Raw genomic sequence first — 19,558 nt, 5'->3', positions numbered from 1 at the left:
CCCCCGAGGCACAGCGAGCGGCTACTGTAGCTTAAATCTATTTCAAGGAATCAAATAAAGCATTTATCCCTAAATCCTATTTCTCCGGTTTGATTTCGTTAACCAAGTCCTTCATCTTCACCCATCATCACTTCTACGATTTCAGAACGGAGCAGGAAAGTGGAAGAAAAAGGGACCCACTAAAAACCCCTTCTGCTTCAGGTGCCCATGTTCGAGCGCTCACTCTTCTCTATCATGCAGGCCTGATGCATGACGAAGCCATGACTGAGTTCGGATGCAGGATGTGCTTTAGGAGGGGCGACTAGTCCCGGTCTAGTCATGCGGGCATTTCGAATTTCTGGTGCCTCATTTTCCTTCCGGAGACATTGCGATATCCTTAGCATGAGACCGATCTTTGTGTGACGGTAAAAGCTTTGGGAATACAGTTCTTAGACCAGTTCCAGCTAGGTACGCGGAGGAGGATGTATCTTCGCATGCATCGATTGTAGACATCACGAAATTTAACGGAGAAGGATCGATAGAGGTATAGTATCAAGTTGCAAGTTGAGGTGCTTGAAGCCATGTCGTTGTTGTATCTTGATTTCAACACATCAATCTGTAGCATCAGCTTTTTACGAGACGAGCATCAGTGATAATGAGGGTTTTGAAGTAAATATAAAATCGCGGTATCGTCAGTTGATATGGCACATGGCCACTGTAATATTAAACATCTATCGAAAACAGCCTCTAAAAAACAAAGGTAGCCCGCAGCAAAAAAATCATTGGAGAGGCTATCGCGAGTTGAAAGCGCTGCTGACATAGAGTGGAGACGAGAGTGAGGCGACCTGACCATTTCTTGTATTTACGAGTAATAAGACTGAAAAGGTAATAAAAGGTTTAATTTCGGGAATGCTGGCTAGGGAAACGTGACGCTACGGTCATGCGGCTGTGGATAAAAATATGCTAATGCAGGTACGAGGGCTGGCTCGCGGGTGAGGCTACTGCCGTTACCTCTTGTAAACTTTCGGTCCCGCATAGCATGAGTAGAACAGATGAAACATGAGTAGAGAAACCAAGTGAAATATAAAAATCAACGCTCGGACCAGAATGCCGCTGAACGCCAGAAACATCATTGATGAGAGAACATAGGAAACGGGTGAAGGCCAGCTTTTAATAGAAGACAAAAAGAAAAATGAGATCAGGGACCAAAAGCATTTTCGAACGGGTTGAAAGGGAAAAAAATAAAAATAAATAAAAATTTATCCTCCATGCTAAAGAAAAACAGCTGTACCACGGGATCAGGAGGTTAGTTGCAAAGTGTGGGCCATGAACAATGATTCGAAACAACATCAGCACGGTCGATTTCAGCGAACACGACCATTGTTAAGTTTACCCGTCTTGCTCAGGCGGCTAGTACGCCAATTCTCGTACCACATATCGCGGCTGGACTCGCGAAGGTCACCACGCCAGTCCGAGAATACAGCCTCCTTAAGCTTGAGGAAATCGCAGTGGGCCAGGTTAAATGGGTCAGCAACACCCCAGGCGTACTGTCGCCCAATCGACTCTGAACTGTAGTGGTCTGGAGAGATGACCGAAAAAGGTAAGATGTTGACGGCTGGAATAATAGATCCGGTCTCAGAACCAGCATCACTTTCATCCTCTGAAGCACCAGATCCGCCTTCCTCTTCCTCTGAAGCTTCTGGAAGGATATCCCTTGCCGGCTTTTTTGGTTGGGCGGAGCTCGGCTTTGAGGTAGCGGCTGGGCCGTAGTCCAGATCGAGATCGAGATTGGCGATGGGATCAATTTTCGACTTGTAGAGGGACTGGATGACAAGGCTCTTGAGTTGCGTCATTTGGGCGAGAGTACAAGTGTCAGCCTTAGAGATGATGGGAATGACGGTTGTCTTTCCGTTGAGGGCACGGAAAACCTGTAGGTCGAAGTCATCATCTAAACCCTCGATGCCAGTGTCTTTGTTGCTCTTTGGTCCGCGTCTAACTGACTTGCTAGCTCCAGTGTCAAGGCGAGCAGGATCCATTAGGAGAAATGTGCAATGGATATGAGAGTCTTTGTTGCCCGGGATTCTCGAAACGCGGGTTTCTTCAGTGAACGTTTCCTCGAATTTGTTTTCGATGAATGCTACGATCTCCCTCAATTGCAAATCCACAACAGACTTCTCCAACCCGTCCGAGTCCCAAATTGTGATGCCGACTCTTTCCCCGTCGATGTCAGTTTCTATATAACTCTTCTGGAAAGCACCGGTTTCAGCTTCAAAAACAGGGTTCTCTGGGTCTTCGAGGTCTTCTGTGTATTCGAAAGTGGAAACTCCATTCGCAAGGGCTTTTCTATGGTTCTTAGCTGAGTTTCCAAGCGAATATTTGAGGAATTGAACGAAGCTACTCTTCCCGGAGCTTCTGGCTCCAATTACGAGGACACTGTGAGGTATGTTAGCACAACTTTTCCAAATAAAAACTGTACGAATGTTTGATGAAAATTTTTGTGGATTTCAATGACTTACTTGAAGGGGACAGGATCCTTGCGCTTTCGGAGTCTCCTAGGTCCGTGGACGGTCGATACAGCTGAAGAGGCGTAGCTATATCGTCCACGATTGGTAATCGATGCACCCTGGAAAGGGTCTTGGTTCATGTCGAAGCCCGGCTTGACATTTTCCTCTTTGGATTGATCTGGATGCGCTGCATCTCGTGAAGGCAAATCAATACTTGGTTTTGGTAGGGATTGGCCTGGTGGGCTTGAAGCCTGATGGCTGGGTGGGACTCCTCCAAAAGTTCGCATGGGAGAGCCCGTACCCTTTGCAATATCAAGCTCGGGCAGGCGAGGAGGGGTCTGAGGGACCGGAGGAGGTAGAGCAGGCTGGTTTTTCTTGATCTTCTTAGGCATTTTGTCGTTGGAACGTGATCTTCGAAGGAGGTTTCCCAGGGATGATCTTCTGGCAGGTAAAGGACTTTCGTCTCGACTGTTTGATGCTCGAGAAGGACTCTTGGAAAGGTCACCAGAAGAGCCGTTGGTTTTGGAGGAGTTTTTTGGGACGCTTAGTCGGCCTGGGGGACTGGAACCGCTGCGTGGAGTTACTGGTCGCCCTGAACGACCATAATGGTGCATATGGCCGACATCGTCTGTTGGAGGGGGCGGTGGGGGATGGAGTGGAGCCTGCATCTCTCCTTTAAAGATACTTCTTATAGTAACTATGAACTCCTATGATACTGTCGACAACAGTCTGCTGGCACGGGCGTCGCTTTAATTAATATTAATAGGGTCCTCGGGGTCAAGGAAAGTTAAACAGTCGCCTTGTTACAGGTGCGTTGGGATGGATCTGAGCGTGCTAATTGACTAGGCCGACATCGACTGACAACAGTCTAGCTAAGTCAATGCAGTACCTATTGCAATGCAATGCGATTATTCGCAGTAGCTCGCTCAGCGGAACGGTCGTTTGAGAAATGTAACAGTTCGCAACAGTCGCGGTTGAGGCCGACGTCTTATATAGATTCCCACGATCAGCTGTTCTTTGAGAAGAGGTGGCCGGAAAACGAATCAATCGTACGTAAGATCCAAAGGAGGCTGTACGACGGTATCCTACTGACTGTACTGATGTCGAGTTCAATTCAGGAGCGGGGCTGACCTCTGGAATGCAGCAAGATGCAGCTCTCCACAAAGCCGAGTTCACCGATTGATTGTTATTGGCGGGCGAAACCTCTCCTGTTTCCAAGTTTTTTTTTTTTTCCTTTCCCCGAGTCGTGATCACGGACGCGACTCAACTGCAATCCAGTGGCTTCTTTTGTGATATCACCGTCGTCGATAACACCACTCTAGATCCAGTGCAGTGTCTATGGGTGACTGAGATTACAGCGACCACATGCACCTTTGCGCTACACAACAGTTCCAATAGCGTACTTGGAGCAAGGTGTTGCCGCGCAAAAACGGGAAACTGCACCGAGTTTTTCGAGAGGTGTGGGGGTTCGAGGCCCTTTGTCGAACTTCTGGTGTATCTCGAAGTGCGAAACTGAACGGTGCCTGACCGATCGCTTTCGAATGGCTTGGACGAGCGAAAATGCAGAAGAACACACGAAGTAAAAGGAGACGTGAGGTCAAGATCTCTGCGGGGACGTGGATCAAGAAAAGAGGAAGAACAGAAACCAACTTCAAGCAATTAATGGCAATGCGGCGGCCCCAAAGGATAAACTCGCAGAACAGAAACAGCCGTTTTGCGACTGACCCTTATCCTCTTTCGCCTTCCGGGGTTTTAAACCACTGAGACGAAGATTCGCTTCGTTCGCTTCTGTCTTTGACATCGCTGTCGTTTGCTTCTTTCAAGCCCCTGCTGCCTGTCAGCCTTTCCCCGTTTTGTTAAGGGGCACCACTGCAGGTACTGTCTTTCGAGCCAGCTGTTTGGACCCTGGGGAGATGACAGGTTCCTACACCAGGAGCAAATTTTTATCAAAACCTCGGAGAAGAGCTCGAAGCTGATGGTTGAAATGCAATTGCGTGTGGTCGCCAAATGTTGCAAACTTCGGCCAAATCATCCTCAACTGATACACTCTCTCACTGGTGCTAGGAAACAATCTAGCCCCCTAATATCAAACTGATCAACTGTACCTACCAGAGCGCCGTGTTTATGAACCAATTAAACACCGTTCCAACCATGAACAACGACAGGCATTGCTGTGCAAACCAGTAGTTCCATGCTGTTTTCCAGGGTGTGGGAAATATGTGTGCCCATGCCATCATCCGCTGCCAATTATGAAACACCGAGCCAAGGAATCGGACAATTGCAAAGGGGCTGCCTGAATCAGTGTCCCAAAGCTGACATATAGAGAGCCGCGTGGGAGCCGGCTGCACGTGTTATCGGATTTCGCTCCGCGCCAACATCTGAGCGTTTGATTTCGATATATCTGCATGCGCGTCGAACTCCACAAGTCTAACGAATTCGCCGCCTCGCTCATCAATTATATCTTTACTTATACCCTCAAGTACCATTGATACATTCAAATGTTTTGTCCGGGATTCTGTCAATCCTAAGAATGGGTTTCACATCCAGTTATATACAAGCTTGTTCTGGTACCAACGAGACCAGCGCTAACCAATCAGACCGAACAATTCTTCGTGGCGGTGTTGACGAATATATACCCTTGGTTGAGTTCAAGTTGGAGTATGAAATCGTATATTTGATTTTCTATTATATTTGATCAATACCAACGGAAGAGCATTTTTTGGAATAACGTATTCCACCGGGAAGTGGAACACTAAATTTTCAATTTCAAAAAATTATTATAAATTTATTTCTAATCGGAAAAAATTGAAAAAATAAGAATAAGTGTTACACCTGCTCTAGGTTTCCCAATTAGGATTCCTAAAACAGTTTAGCACCTTGCTAATTTCTCAACTCTATTTACTCAGGTCTCTCAGTGTAGGAAATTATGTATTCAGATGAATGAATAGAATTGTGGGTAGAAAGTGTAACACAGTCAGGTATGACTGTTCAATAGGAGATTCTGTTGATAAGTTGACCGATGGGTCTAAGAGAAAATCCCATAGACTGCCATCGTTCAAAGGTCTATCTATACATGATGAAGTTCCATACAAACTGTAGATGTCTGGTGTTCTCAGTTCCTCAGTCATTCTCAGTTGTCCCCAGGTCGGGAACACTAGGAGAGTTGGGGGGAACTGGGAACAAGGCTTGGCGTCAAACAGTACATGACAGGCCAGTGCCATAGATTTCCGTTCGTCAGTTTCTGGAAATGTGTTGCTCCACAACACATTTATACATGAGTTTGAGAATAGAAGCATAATTTCAATCAAACAGGAATCCGGAAGTTTATAATAAAAATAACTCCTGTGAGATGAAGGGGGTCGGGAACAGGAAGTATGTTTGTCACGCCAAGCCATATTTCCTAATCGGGTTTAGTCAATATGACTGGGCCGTGACAGTTTTGCTGTATAATCTCGTGATTAAAATTCTTCAAAAACTTTTGAAAAATACTAAATATTTAAAAAAGTTATTAACGTTTAAATTTGTGTTGATTTTTTATATAATACATACAATTTTTAGTTGTTTTTAAATGATTATAACTTTTTTAATTTTTATTATTTTTCAAAAGTTTTTGAAGAATTTTAATCACGAGATTATACAGCAAAACATATCAAATTTTCACACAATCCAACAAAGTAGATTTTGAAATCATTTTTCACTATATGTCATGCTGCGTGCCCTATCGTGCTGCAGGCCTAGTGTGTTCTATGGACACCTTAGGCATATATAATGGCCTGGACGCCAGAGCTATCGCTCTGACATCTTCAACCCTTTTGGCTCAACGGTCAATAGGCAAGGCCACACACACGGCGTGGCACGACTAATCCAGGCGTCGTGTTACACTATAAAAATGTGAGCTAACACAAAATTCACATACAGATTTGTATGGCAAAAACAGAAACAACACAAATAATTTGTATGTGATTTTTTCACAAATTCAAACTTTAAAAAATCATTATAAATCGAATATTAATCCAAATTATACTAAAGTTTCAGGTCTTTTAAGAGGTAATGAGTTCTTTCTTATTCTTATTTTTTCAATTTTTTCCGATTAGAAATAAATTTATAATAATTTTTTGAAATTGAAAATTTGGTGTTCCACTTCCCAGTGTGTTCCACTTCCGGTGGAATACGTTATCTCATTCATTTTTAGTTACTATTTCTACGGGGATACTACCAGAATACGTAAATAATCTAAAATTATTCATACTTCGCGGCAGTGTTCATCAAAGCCGGTGAGGATCGACGAATGGTCGACTGTACTTGATCGGATGTACATGTACCACCGAATTCTACCTCCTAACAAGAAGGTCGATGCCACCCTCAGAAACCCAGAGCTCATCCTTGGAAACTTGAATCTACAGGATCTTTTAACCGTCCAGTCTGCTAAGTATGCATAAAATCTGCAGCTGCGGTTACCCCAAGTAACATATCGGAATGCCGTCTTTATGGGGTATTAATGACGCACCGGCTGGTGCTAATGGCTTTAGCCAACCCGCATACCATCCTATTTTCAATCTTTATGGTCGATTCAAGCCTAGAACTCTCTGTTAGACCAGCCCTAGAAACTAATGATCGCCCCGCCCGTTAGAAAAATAAATGTCCTCATGCACTGTGAGGTCGCCAAACCGATCGTCAAACTGATGCTGCAGGAACTCCCCATCTCTGACAAAATATATTAACTCGAAATCTGTGATACCAACCTGTCGGCTCCCTCTCAATGCAATGCAATGAAACCAAATTCTGGGCTACGGATGCACAGGTCCTTATGCCCTAGTTTCTGCTCCACACACACACAAATATTGCTTAGTATAAGAGCCCCGCCCTATGAAGGCTCCGAGTGGTCGGAACTTTAATCCGACCAATGGAAAATGTTGGGTGTTGACAGAACGACTGCTTCCCACCAGGTAGCCTAAAGAGAAAACGGTGCTTGCAATTGGTTTGCAATCTATGTCCTCTAAACAAAAATTTTTTTTTTTTTCTCGAAGCACTCCGGGAACATAGCTAATGCGTACTCCGTCGCTGTTCAACTGCGATTGGCCGCACGGAACAGATCTGTAATAGCACCACAGAATAGGTTCCTCTAAACTAGACGCCACCGTTATTGCATCTGCGAGCCTGATTCAACGAACTTCCCGAGGCACATACTTAGTCGCCCCTCGACAGAGAGCCCCGTTGAGGATTGATTGGTTTTGCGGGCGTTTCCCCCCAGAACCACGCCCCCGAAAACCCACCTGACACCGCCAGGAAAGCACTGTCCTCACCTTCGGATTATTATTATTAGAGACCTATGATGTAGGAAAACTAGGGGAAATTGAGTAAGAGATACTTGATTGCATACTCTCTGAGCCCGATAAACTAGCTACAATGCTGCTCTTCTTTTCTGGAATCTTGGCCAAAAATGGATAGCTGCTGGAGCGGACAAGTGCACAGCTTGATATATAGGATCCGCTCATTCCTTCTTTGTACCTTCCAGTTCCATTCTTTATGTCCTAGCCCAGAATAAAAAGTCCGCCTACGTAGCTACAAGCTAGCTATTTCTGGTATCCTTCAATCAACAGCCGCCGTGAACGATCTTTCCCCATCTCCATTTTCAACCTTTGTTTTTTGTCAGATATGCTACACATCAGCTGTCCCCAAGGACTAACGCAGTACGCTTCTTGGCCAATGAGCTGAGATTGGGTTCTGCGAAGCCCACGTATTGCAGGATTCTAGGGAGGGGTAACGACGGCTGACTGTGGATAGAATTTTATGCATGCATACCCACCTCGACGACGAAATCGTCGATATGATGCTTTTCTTAGCGTACAAAGAACCAGACACAACCCCGCATACAAAAAGCATGACCATCTAGGATCTTATTCTGACAGCGAAAGAGATATATAAGGAAGATAACACCCCTCGTCTGAATGGTTCACTTCAATTATCTGGCTAAATGTCGGGACCGCAACCATCCACAGGGCCGCCCACCCTAGATATCGTCAGCACACCGAGCTCCACCAGCTCCAAGGTCGCCATCCCCCGCTTAAAACGAGATTCAGATGTGGCTGGGTGGGGCGGCGAAGGGAGACGAGGGAGCTCAAGTGGTGACAAGAATCGCACTTCACACGCCTGTGAACCCTGCCGCTCGAGGAAAACAAAAGTGAGTTGCTGCATACCATAGCGCATCATGCTATATTACGTCACATATTGGTTCATCATTAACGCAACGGTGTCATAATTAATAAAGTGTAATGGTGAAAGGTAAAAAATACTTTGCCCTACTCTTTCGACAAGCCCGCATTCGATGTTTCCCATATTGTACTCCATTTTCCAACACGAAAACCTTATTAACATGCGTTGGGGGGTCTCCCTCCTAAACCTTCGATACTTTACAGACCGTCCTGCCGCCATTGCTTGGATTTCAAAATTTCATGCTACTATGGAGATGGAAAGCGGGAAAGAGCAAAAAAGTGGGCACCGGATTATCTTGCCATAGCTTCCTTCTGCATGTGCTAATCTGTCGACGTATTTTTCTGTTTCAGCGAGGTACGGTATCTCCAAGACCGGGTCGACACATACGAAGCGGCCCTTGAGACAATATATACAAGCGGCAAAATAGACAACCAAGCGAAGCTGGCTATCGTAGCCGCACTCAGAGAGGTTAGTCCATTCCCTTAGACCCTACAGCCGTCTCTTGCGCACCTAATATAAGTTCGCCTACAATTAACTCCGCTATCAAAATTCTCCAGTCCTCAAACTGGGAGCGAATCGAGAAGACCCTAAAATATTACGATGATACGGAAAACGAAGTATCGGCTCAGGAGGAGTCGAGGGGCTTTATGCGACTCGACAAGGTTGCGGACGACTTCGGCGGGTCTACTGATTTCCCACATTCATATCTTGGGACAAGCTCAGATATGTCTTGGTTGCAAACAATAATCGATGACGGGTCATCTAGGACACCACAGAGTACGCAGCAAACTAAGCAAGAAGAAGGCGCAAGAAAAAGAATAGGGCATGGAGGGGATGTTGGTGAAACCCTAGAGATGACGAGAACCGCCAGTGAAGGATTGTATGGACTTCATTTCGGGACATGAGATTAATGGGTGCCGTTAGCTAATGCCATGCAGACGCTCTTACCACCTAGACGACTTAACGCCGTACGTCCCATTGCCAAGTCTTGATGAGTGCTTCGAGATCCCCGAGCGCAAAATCGCAGATACCCTACTCGATGCCTTCTTCAGCACGGTTCAACTTGCATTTCCAATAGTCTTTCGGCCAAAATTCATCAAGGAGTATGAGGCATACATGGATCACCATATTGAACCCCAACCTATCCGGTCTTGGTTGGCATCATTAAATACTATCATGGCCATTGGATCTTTCTACTCAGAGTTAGCAGAAGCAAGTTGGAAAGGCGAGCCGAATGACCACTTAGTCTATCTCGGGCGAGCGAAGAGGCTTTTCTTCTGCAGTGAGGTTTTGTTCAACAACCCTGACGAACGGCAGGTACAAGCACTCGGCCTCCTTGGTATATACCTCCTTGCTACCAAGCAGGTCAACCGGTACTTACTCCCTCCCGTATTTTGCCCAGTATCAGTCTCGGAAATCTAATCTACTTGAAGGTGTTGGAATGTTGTCGGTCTTGCAATTAGAAACAGCTATTCACTAGGTCTCCATCTTTCCAGTGATCTTACTAGACTAAACAGGGTGCAGCAAGAAATTCGTTACCGAAAGTTTTACACTCTTATGTCGCTAGAGCGGCTATGCGGTATACTTACAGGCCGGCCGACATACATGGACGATAGGAGATACAACATTCCCGCCCTGAGCGGAATAAACGAAGATGCCCTGGGCGAAATCCTCGAAAGCAAAAACAAAACCACAGGTTTTGAGGGCTCGCAATACGATCTTATTAGCCGGTTGTTCGATTCTTTGGCTCATAGTGACCAATCCCAAGGCCAAGTTCCTAATTTCGACCAGCAAAATGGGTTCTTCTCGCAGAGCACAAAGCTTTACAAAATAGGTTTAGAAATTCTGAACAAAATATACTATGCTGGAGCCGTAAGCCTTACTTGGCGCGATGTTGAACAAATCATCACCACTACTACTTCGAAACTCCAAAAGTGGAAGGACGAGGTCCCTGTCGACTTTTTTTCACCACAAGTGACCCCGGAACCGGATCTACAAGTCCAACGAAACGTTAGTAATCAGCAATGCTTTCGCTTAAAAGCTTATGATATCCAAGAAAAAGTTGGATACGTTGCGGCTAACTTATTATCATGTTTTCCATTGTTATAGAAAGTATTGTTGTATTTGGATTATCTCAATACAGTTGTCCTGCTCAACTGGCCATGTCTGTGTCGAGTCAAAGCCATGGAAGCTGCCCAGTTACGTCAGTTTAATAGAGCGGCGTCGATAGCATGCGTCACGGCCGCACTAGACATCATCAAACTGCTACCAGATGATATTCGCCCAACGGAATTTTGGGCTGTATTCCCCTGGTGGATTATTCTTTATTACATTGTTTCCTCTGGAATGATCGTGATGATGGAGATGACTCTTCAAGCCGAACACATCCCCGAGCAAAAGGAGCTACTGATGGCATCCGGCAAAAAAGTCCTACGATGGCTGAATTATATGGGCCAAACTGATCTCGCTGCAAGACGGAGCTGCAAGATGCTCACCGACTTGATGACATCTGCAGCCCCTCACATCGGACATACATATACCTCCCCTCCAGAATATGCGTACTTAAGCCCCGAAAATCCCGGAACACTCTTCGGTCACAACGAGTGGAACACTATTTCACCCCAGGGAGTGCAAGGATTTGACACTTTCTCGGGCGGCTTAAGCAGTTTGAACGAGTTTTTTGATTCGTCCCAGCAGTATACCCTCCTTGGCGTCCCTGGAATCAATATTCTTGCACGCACGGGTTACGACAATATTGGCCTACTCTCGAGTTTTCCATCCCAAACTATTGCAGATGACCTAGCGGCCACCTTGGACCCCATGCAGCTCGGGGGCACGTATGCACGGATGTGGAATTGGCAAGGTTTTCCGGTGCCACCATCTCACGGTGAGGGGCATACTCCGTCACAGGAATTCTCTCAGCAGATCTATCCAATAGGGTCGAGCTTTGCACCTGGCTACCCGGTTTACGACGAGACCACTGAGGGCTACCAAGCTTCCGAGGTAGAGCAGGAGTTCACGGGGACATCGGCGTCTTCTCCCTCCCAACCACTAACGAGCGACCCGCGCTTTCAGCAGCACCACCATCCTTCACAATAGATGTCAGCATAATACGAAGCAAAATACCCCACGTAAAACGCAAATATACACAACTTAGACTGCAAAAAATTAATACACGAGCATCTAGACTGCATTTAATGCCGTACATCATTAGACATTCGAATCGATACATCCCACCAGCCAGAGTGAAGCATTCAATAATGGGTCTAGAGAAAGAATTGTCCCCCCGGCAGATACATTCCCTGTAACATTATGCATTAGTTCGATATACTCTCCGAAGGGTTTTCAGGTAGCACGGCGGTATGCATAACGCCCTGTGGCGCTGCAAGCCCAACACACCATCGATCAATTTTTGATAAAAGGATGTCGGCAGCAGAAGCAATTTTGTGTCAAGACTAGTGGGTCCTGTGGAACATCGAAAGCAGCCGTCAGCTAGAATACCACACAACACGGCTCACAGTTGCACCGCACGCATAAAAAAAGGTTGAAACACCCGAGGTTTAACGGATGGACCAATAAGATAAAAACATTGAATAAAAGCTGCTGGACATTTCTAAGCTATCATACGCAGCTATTCGATTATTCCCGACTGCTACTGCCTATATTCTTAAATAGTCCTCCCCGACTTCGATCTCGATAAAGTACCTCTCTTTCGCCGGACTCAGAGGTGGAGTTGGTGTTCCTGGGCGAGAAGTATTCCTAGGCTTCCAAAGGTTGGACCGCGGATTTCGTAACGAATATATCGGGCGCGAATTTTGATGCCCGTTCCTGTGCGTCTGGAAACTTCCGTACACGGGTTCCGGTTGTTCCGGCTCTTTGACCTCCCGCATCTCCGTTTTAACTCGAAATTGACCACCACCTTCGGCCTCGGGAACAATTGCTTCGATATCTACCGGTTTGTTTTCGATACATTGCTCTTTGCATTCTTTCTTCGTATTTTCCGGCGTCGATAGCGGATGATCGCAAATGTTGCTAGACCGGCTAGGAATATTAATGCTAGGAATCCAGCTGCCATGTCACCCTTCGTGATTCGTGAATAGTTGACTTTGGTGAGAGCAGATGGTAGTTTATCGGAAATAAGGTCTAGGGGTCGGGTTGGTTCGCCGAACATGCTGTCGTGCGCGGCCGGGTCGACGCCATTTGGTAGCCGATTTGCTGCCATCGTGTCCACAGAACTTAGGGGTTTAGCAGGTTTGCCGGGTACGACCTGGCCGGGTGGTGATCATACCGGTAGAGCTTGCAGACCAGGAGGAGCGGCAACTTGACCTGTAGGAGGAGGGGCGGCAGGTCGGGCCGGCGGTAGCTCTGTCGGAACCCTCGGGCCCCCTGGCGGTGGCGGGATATTGACAGGGACGCCTAGTTACCTCTTGAGTCTGTTGATATACATGGCGAACTATTAATTGACTGCTCTGTCGACATGTCTTGGTGTTTCTTTCACATTTCGGATTGGAACACAACGATGGCAGTCTAGTTTGAAAGTACGTAAATCTGAGGGCGTTTCTTTTTAGCATCTACGAGATCACCATGATTGATTATACGTATAGATCCGCTGGCGGCCATTAATCGAAAAAAAAAAAATATTGCTTAATTGGGAAACGTTCCAAACGAAGACGTTAACGTGGTTGCCCACGCGTGTTCATTAATAATTGAATTTCAATGTTAGTATCCTTGTGTTGGAAAATTATCCTAATGAAAAGTATTTCATCCCACGAAGGAATGAAAATGCTCGGTTCGACGAGTCTTGGAAAAGAGCTCCATTCCGGAATCCCATCTTGTTTGCAAAACGTCCCCAAGTGTGGTGATCTCAAAGCTGAGTTTTTGGGTAAGCAATTTAGGCATCCTGCAAAAGGGGTGCCCTCTCGCGGTCGCCAGCTGTGATTTCGGTTCGTTGATCTTCGTTTTTAAAGATATTTGGAACAGCGACGAGGAGCGATCCGAGAAAGAGAATAGTCATGATGGTGCTTCGGTTCCCCGCAGTTAGCAAAGATGTCTGTCCAAGCAAGTATCGTTGTTTTCAAGTATGAGAACTCACAATGCAAAAATCCACTGTAGAGCGAAAGTCTTAGTAGCAAATTGCCCAACCCCCAATCCTGCCATCAAGAAAGAAGTAGCGAAACCGATTTGGTGATCCTTAAAGACGAGCAAAAAGAAAGCGGCAAAGACGAGGAAGTTCCAGATGGCAACGTTGGCAAGGATTCGGCAAGCAAGGCTGGAGCAGTGAACCATGACAGCGCCGTTCCAGAAAAGAGCAAATTCGACCCAGACTAGTGGTAGAGCTACGGCGGGGAGGTGGACCCATCGTGGGGTGGTCGAGTGGCGCAAGTATAAGCTAACGAGATTAATCCAGTTGATGGCGAGCATAAGTTCGGAGAACCACCAGTGGGAACGAGTCCACAGATGGACCCAGGCGAATTGAAGGAGGTTGAAAAGGACAAAGTGAGATCCTACGGCGGCGGCTTCCTTGACATAGACGGCGTTATCTGAAAACAAATGCCAGATATACCCGATTTGAAGAATGAAGAGGGTAATCCAGTAGACGCTGATGAAGACATAGCTCGGAGAGAAGGCGGTGTAATCATGGTCGCGGAGGCCGAAGATAGTATGGTTCCAGTGACTGTGTCCATGTGCATTGGAAGGTGCATGGGAAGTGTACGTAATCGTGAAGGTCAAGTTGAGCAAGAAGCTCAAAATGGTGGCGACCTTGTAGCCGGCGATGTTGCGCTCGGTCCCTTCGCGGTCCCTGCCAAAAGGATTTCTACAAAATGACGACATGTGACATTTAGTAAAATTAAAAAGAACATTTGAATACTTTGACCCGCACTTACGGGTAAGGCATGATTTCGGAGTGTAGATGTCAAATCTTGTACGTCAGTTATGATAATGTGGGTGTAGGAGAGGGTAATGTTGATAGATAAAAGAAGAAGAAAGCACCACCACGAGATGACCACAAAGCTGGATTTAACCAAAAAAAATAAAACCTAGATTATCCAGCGCAGGTCAGATTTGAATATCTGGGGGGTTTAAGCTAGGGATTTGATAAAAAAGAATAAAAATTTAAGAGCGGGAAGCCCTACTGTTAAATAACAGCCAGTAGGCGCAGGAGCTCGGGATAAACCAGCTCCACGTAGAACACATTCGGTCACAGTTTGGTCACCAGGAATGTCCCAGCGCTGTTGCGCGCATCCTGGCAGAGAGACCGTCGGTACAAGCAGGAATGTATACGATTCCAAAGACTAATCTGCGATGGATGGCAGCATTTTTGCGGGGAAAACGGTGTTTTTGGTAAGGCCGATGGTTACCAGTTACGTCATGCTGGCAGCCTGCATGGAGCATGGGGTCCTTTCGCTTGAGGGATCCGTTCGCACCGTTCCAAGCACGAATTAGCACGAATCAGTGTGCTGCATTTGGTGGGGCCGCATGCATGGCAACTGCATGTCCGTAACGTCCTGCGGGCTTCGTAAGTTAGCGACGAAGCTTTGATATTTTTGTCCGATTAGATTACGAACCTATTTCAAACATATACTTGTGTATGTATTCATTTTGCATTTTCGTGAAGTATGCATCATGGTATCGTTATGATATCCTCGTTAGATCCTGGGCCTTCTTTCTGGTGGGTAACATCCTGTTTCAGGGATGGTATCGAGCCGTCTGCCAGTGCCCGCTATCAGGACCAATCATATCCTGGCATCGCGATGGTCCCGCCATGAACAAAACAGCAAACGGTCAACTTAGCGAAGCCGCGACGGGCATTTGGTCTTCTTGGACAGCATCATCGTGGCAAGACCAATACTGGGAAGTCTGAAACGGGTCAGGGATATCTGTTTTTGGGGTCTGATGTTTCCGGTTGAGAGGAAACGGGCTGCGACTGAGCCGTTCGAGAAATTGCGGTTGAGTGGTGTTTATCAAATAACCAATATCACCACCAATCCGTCCTGTCCCCTTTAACAGACAGTAACATCACCATCTCCGACTTCATGCTTCACCGTCTGTACCTTCATCATCTCTGGTTCTTCTTCCCTTGTGTGGTCTTTGTTTTGTCGGTTTCGGTATCATATCATGCGACAGTGCAGTTCCTCTACAAGCATATGACGTCTTAGGTGGAATCCTTGTTTGAAACTCGCGTCGTTGAACATAGCATACATATAACACCTTATCCTTATCACCATTAGAAACAACAACGACGGCGACGACAGGTCGAGAAACACCGTGAAAGATGTCTAACAGAATGCAGAGGCTCATTCCATCTCCATCTCTCAGTCCTGAGGACGCTCTTACAACCAACCTCCAAAAGCTAACTCTCGCAACCGGTTCTCTGCCTGCTGCTCCCTCAACATCACCTCCCTCATCATCACCCCCATCGACAGCGACAGCAACTGAAACCACTGCCAATTCCTATCCTTTACTCATTCGAAAGAATTCAAATCTTAGTGGCTCCTTACCGAATTCTCCTCTTCGTAGAAAATCTTCAACTCCTGCGTTACCTGGCTCGCCTTCGACGAGACCTATCTCAAGAACGCCTTCCATGGTTTCCCTATCAAAATTGGACATCGCTACCCCACCTCTCCCACCCCGGACACATCCAAATGCAGAAACAATCGTTATCCTGAATGACTCTAGCTATCTACACAAGTACACTCGCACTAGCGATGCGAAGGAACTAATAAGTGTAGTCGAGCGCCCGGAACGATTGCGAGCAGCTACGTTTGGAATATCCGTTGCTCTATCTAAATTTGAAGCCAAGAACCTCTCCGTCATCAAAACCGATAGGAAAGGATCGCTCGAAGACCCCTCTGTTACAAGAGTCCACGATCCCAAATACCCAGCAATCTTGGTTCAGGCATGTGACGAAAGCGAGAAGAAGATCGCTGCTCGAGAAAACGAACTTCCACCTGGCTGGCATACTGGTGATCTCTTCCTTTGCGGTGGTAGCCGAGAGGACTTTGAAGGATGCGTGGGTGCCTTATGGGAAGGCGTTGATAGAGTTTTTGGAAAATCCGACCATGGCGATCCGAAGGATGCCACGAGCACCCAGAAGATCAGCAGGGCTTTTGTCTGCATCAGGCCTCCCGGTAAGTTTGATTATTTGTTTCCCCTCTCCCTATATACTTGACAGCGTGCTAACAACGATTCGATAGGCCATCATTGTGCTGAAGAGGAACCCAGCGGGTTCTGTTACCTCAATAATGTCCATATTGCCATCGCAAGAGCAGCCTTGCAATATGACATGACACATGCCGTTATCCTTGACTTTGATCTCCATCATGGCGATGGATCGCAAACCATTGCCTGGGAGGTGAATGACCGCCATAAAAGTGGTAGAAAGACCCCGAAAAACACACCGTATATCGCATACTATTCCCTCCACGACATCAATTCTTATCCCTGCGAAATGGGTGATTATGAAAAGGTCCGGGATGCCAGCACATGCATCGAAGATTCGCACAACCAAAATATCTGGAACGTTCACCTGGAGCAATACAAAGATGCACAAGATTTTTGGCGTCTGTATGAAGAGAAATATAGTATCATTTTGCAAAAGGCAGAAAGGTTCTTGGCCAGAGCGAAGGCATCTTACAAACCCACATCCAAACAGCCCGGGTTCAAAGCTGGTATTTTCATCTCTGCTGGATTCGACGCGAGCGAACATGAACAGGTTACCATGCAACGACACAAAGTTAACGTCTTGACGGAATTTTATGCGAGATTTACGAGTGACGCTGTCAAGATGGCAGATAGTTACGCAGAGGGCCGTGTTCTGAGTGTTCTCGAAGGTGGTTATTCGGACAAGGCCATCTGGACCGGCGTATTTTCACACCTGGCTGGATTGGCGCTTCCAAGGAAGAACAACGATGTATCGAAAGAAAGCATCCCGGAGCTCATTCCAGATACACGAGTTGAAAAGGTCATGCCCCGTCGAAGCTCGTTGGCTCAAGATATCACGGGCAGAACTCTGCGGACATTTGCAGCAGAGCCAGAGAAACCAGTCGACCGGCGGCCCGAGAATTTGAATACCGAATATGACCCAACATGGTTTTTGGGCGCCAAGCTCGAGGAGATTGGAAAAGCGATGCACGTAGCTCCCTCGGCCAGATCCTCCAAGCCGCGCGACTCCAGCAGAGGCGATTTTGCCTCACCAACCGCTTCGAGCTCTGCGAAAGCCGCTACGAAACTTCATCGCAAGTCCTCGACAAATTTGGCGGAATCTGCTGGCCAGTCAGCTCTGACCAGGACCCCATCCCCTCCACCAGCACCACCTCCATTGGAATGGCCAGCTGCCTCCGCTGCTATCTGGAGAAGTTTACTGCCGGAACAACAGCTAGCCGTCCTGAGAGAGGAGACTCTAGCACCATCCGCTGAGCTCACAGTTGAAAAGGCAAGACGCCAGGCTAAACGCCATAGTGCGGTGGGTATCCCGGCAGTCGATAATCCTGCGGGCGGGGCAGCGTCGGGAAGGACTCTGAGGAGTTCGAACAAGAAGATATCGGACATTCCGGAGCGCTCAGGTAGTGCCCTGAGCTCCGTTGCGGAGAGCCAAGTCAGCCGGAGGGCGAGCATGATTAGTATCAAGTCGTCCGACACCGCGGACACCGCAATTACCGGTGTCTCGCAGGTATCAGGCAGGCGGAGGATTAGCCCTCCTCAGAAAACAACCACTGCAAAGCCAGCCGCTCCTTCCAAACCGGCTGCTGCTGTCAAGCAGCCGGTTGTTGCCAAAAAGCCTTCCGGCACCGCCATACCGTCTACCGGTCAGCCTGCAAAGGCTCCGGTTCGCAGCTCCTCGTTACGCCAAACCGTCGGTCCTCGAATCGGGGAGACCAGCTCAAAGGGGGAAACGGCTGCCGCTAGATCTCAGGATCTAGCGGTATCGCCCGTTGACTCTAAGAGTGTTCCCTCGATCAGGACGACGGCCGAACCGGATCAAGCTCCCATGGAGGCTATTACCTCCGGGCTGCAATCTATCAAACTGACGTACAAGAACCGGGAGCGCGATCAGGCTAGGGAGGAGGCCGAAGTCCAGAAGCAACTGGCGGAGAAATCTTTGAAAAAGGATATTCTGGACAGCAAGCCGAGAGGGAATACACCCCCCCACGGCTCCCCCAAGCACTCGGTCCAAAACGGGGTCCCCGACCGCACTTTGAAGAACGACGGGGTTAGCAGCCCCGAGCGTCACGGGGCTGAGGGGGGGAAGTGGTCTCCGCCCAAGAACGTGTCCGCAAAGCCCTTTGTCGAGAATGCAAAGGAGGCCCTCTGGGCGATGACGAAGGTGAAGGTTCCCGAGACAACCAGCGGAAACTCATTCAAGGATCGGGTCGCGGCATTTGCTCCTTTCCAGTCCAAATCCGGACCGTGGGTAGGCACAGGCACTCCTGCCCGTGCCTACAAGCCTGCTGGCACACGAACCTTCCCATCCCATAGCCCCGACCCGGTTCCTCGCGAACCTTCTCCGAAACGTGTCGATGAAGATGTTCCTACGAAGAATGCTTGAGTTGAAGATGATGGATTACCATGTTTTCTCTTGTTCTCTGTTGTGGTAGTTTTATGTTTCTTCGATTCTCCTCTCCCCCCTTCTTCGGAACCGGCTCCCTGGATATGATTTTAATACTTCTGCAGCGATTCTAGCGCTTCTCTTCAAAAGCTCTTTTTTTTTCTTCTCTTAACGCGTATCATTCTTGCTTCGTTCACTCACCTGTTATCATGGCGAGTTCTGAAGGTGTTTTTCTACAAAATTCGTGTAACTTAATATAGGGAAATGGCGTTTCTCGAAATCTAATGTCGTTTGATCTTTCTTTCCATCTTGTTTC

General features: G+C 47.3%; 4 protein-coding genes across 4 annotated transcripts; 2 read left to right on the top strand and 2 right to left on the bottom strand.

The window, feature by feature from the left end:
- Positions 1–1,343: 1,343 nt before the first annotated feature.
- DFL_001069 (uncharacterized protein) lies at positions 1,344–3,151 on the bottom strand (the record flags this gene model as incomplete). The annotated part of the gene is made up of 2 exons (XM_067629633.1): positions 1,344–2,412; positions 2,496–3,151. 2 exons carry the CDS (start codon positions 3,149–3,151, stop codon positions 1,344–1,346), a joined length of 1,725 nt encoding a protein of 574 aa, XP_067495635.1.
- Positions 3,152–8,457: 5,306 nt separating this feature from the next.
- Positions 8,458–11,795, top strand: DFL_001068 (uncharacterized protein; the record flags this gene model as incomplete). Its single annotated transcript, XM_067629632.1, has 8 exons — positions 8,458–8,664; positions 8,752–8,765; positions 8,900–8,974; positions 9,047–9,164; positions 9,254–9,576; positions 9,635–10,069; positions 10,130–10,706; positions 10,806–11,795. The coding sequence occupies 8 exons, from the start codon at positions 8,458–8,460 to the stop codon at positions 11,793–11,795; spliced, it is 2,739 nt and encodes a 912-aa protein (XP_067495634.1).
- A 1,792-nt stretch (positions 11,796–13,587) lies between these two features.
- Positions 13,588–14,592, bottom strand: DFL_001067 (uncharacterized protein; the record flags this gene model as incomplete). Its single annotated transcript, XM_067629631.1, has 3 exons — positions 13,588–13,717; positions 13,789–14,511; positions 14,582–14,592. The coding sequence occupies 3 exons, from the start codon at positions 14,590–14,592 to the stop codon at positions 13,588–13,590; spliced, it is 864 nt and encodes a 287-aa protein (XP_067495633.1).
- A 1,377-nt stretch (positions 14,593–15,969) lies between these two features.
- DFL_001066 (uncharacterized protein) lies at positions 15,970–19,242 on the top strand (the record flags this gene model as incomplete). Its single annotated transcript, XM_067629630.1, has 2 exons — positions 15,970–16,825; positions 16,892–19,242. The coding sequence occupies 2 exons, from the start codon at positions 15,970–15,972 to the stop codon at positions 19,240–19,242; spliced, it is 3,207 nt and encodes a 1,068-aa protein (XP_067495632.1).
- Between the last annotated feature and the right edge of the window lie 316 nt (positions 19,243–19,558).

The sequence above is a fragment of the Arthrobotrys flagrans genome (assembly GCF_004000055.1).
Source record: "Arthrobotrys flagrans strain CBS H-5679 chromosome Unknown unitig_15, whole genome shotgun sequence".
Classification (NCBI taxonomy): Eukaryota; Fungi; Ascomycota; class Orbiliomycetes; order Orbiliales; family Orbiliaceae; genus Arthrobotrys; species Arthrobotrys flagrans.
The sequence above is the reverse complement of the archived record's forward strand: the minus strand, read 5'-3'. Positions and strand labels throughout refer to the sequence as shown.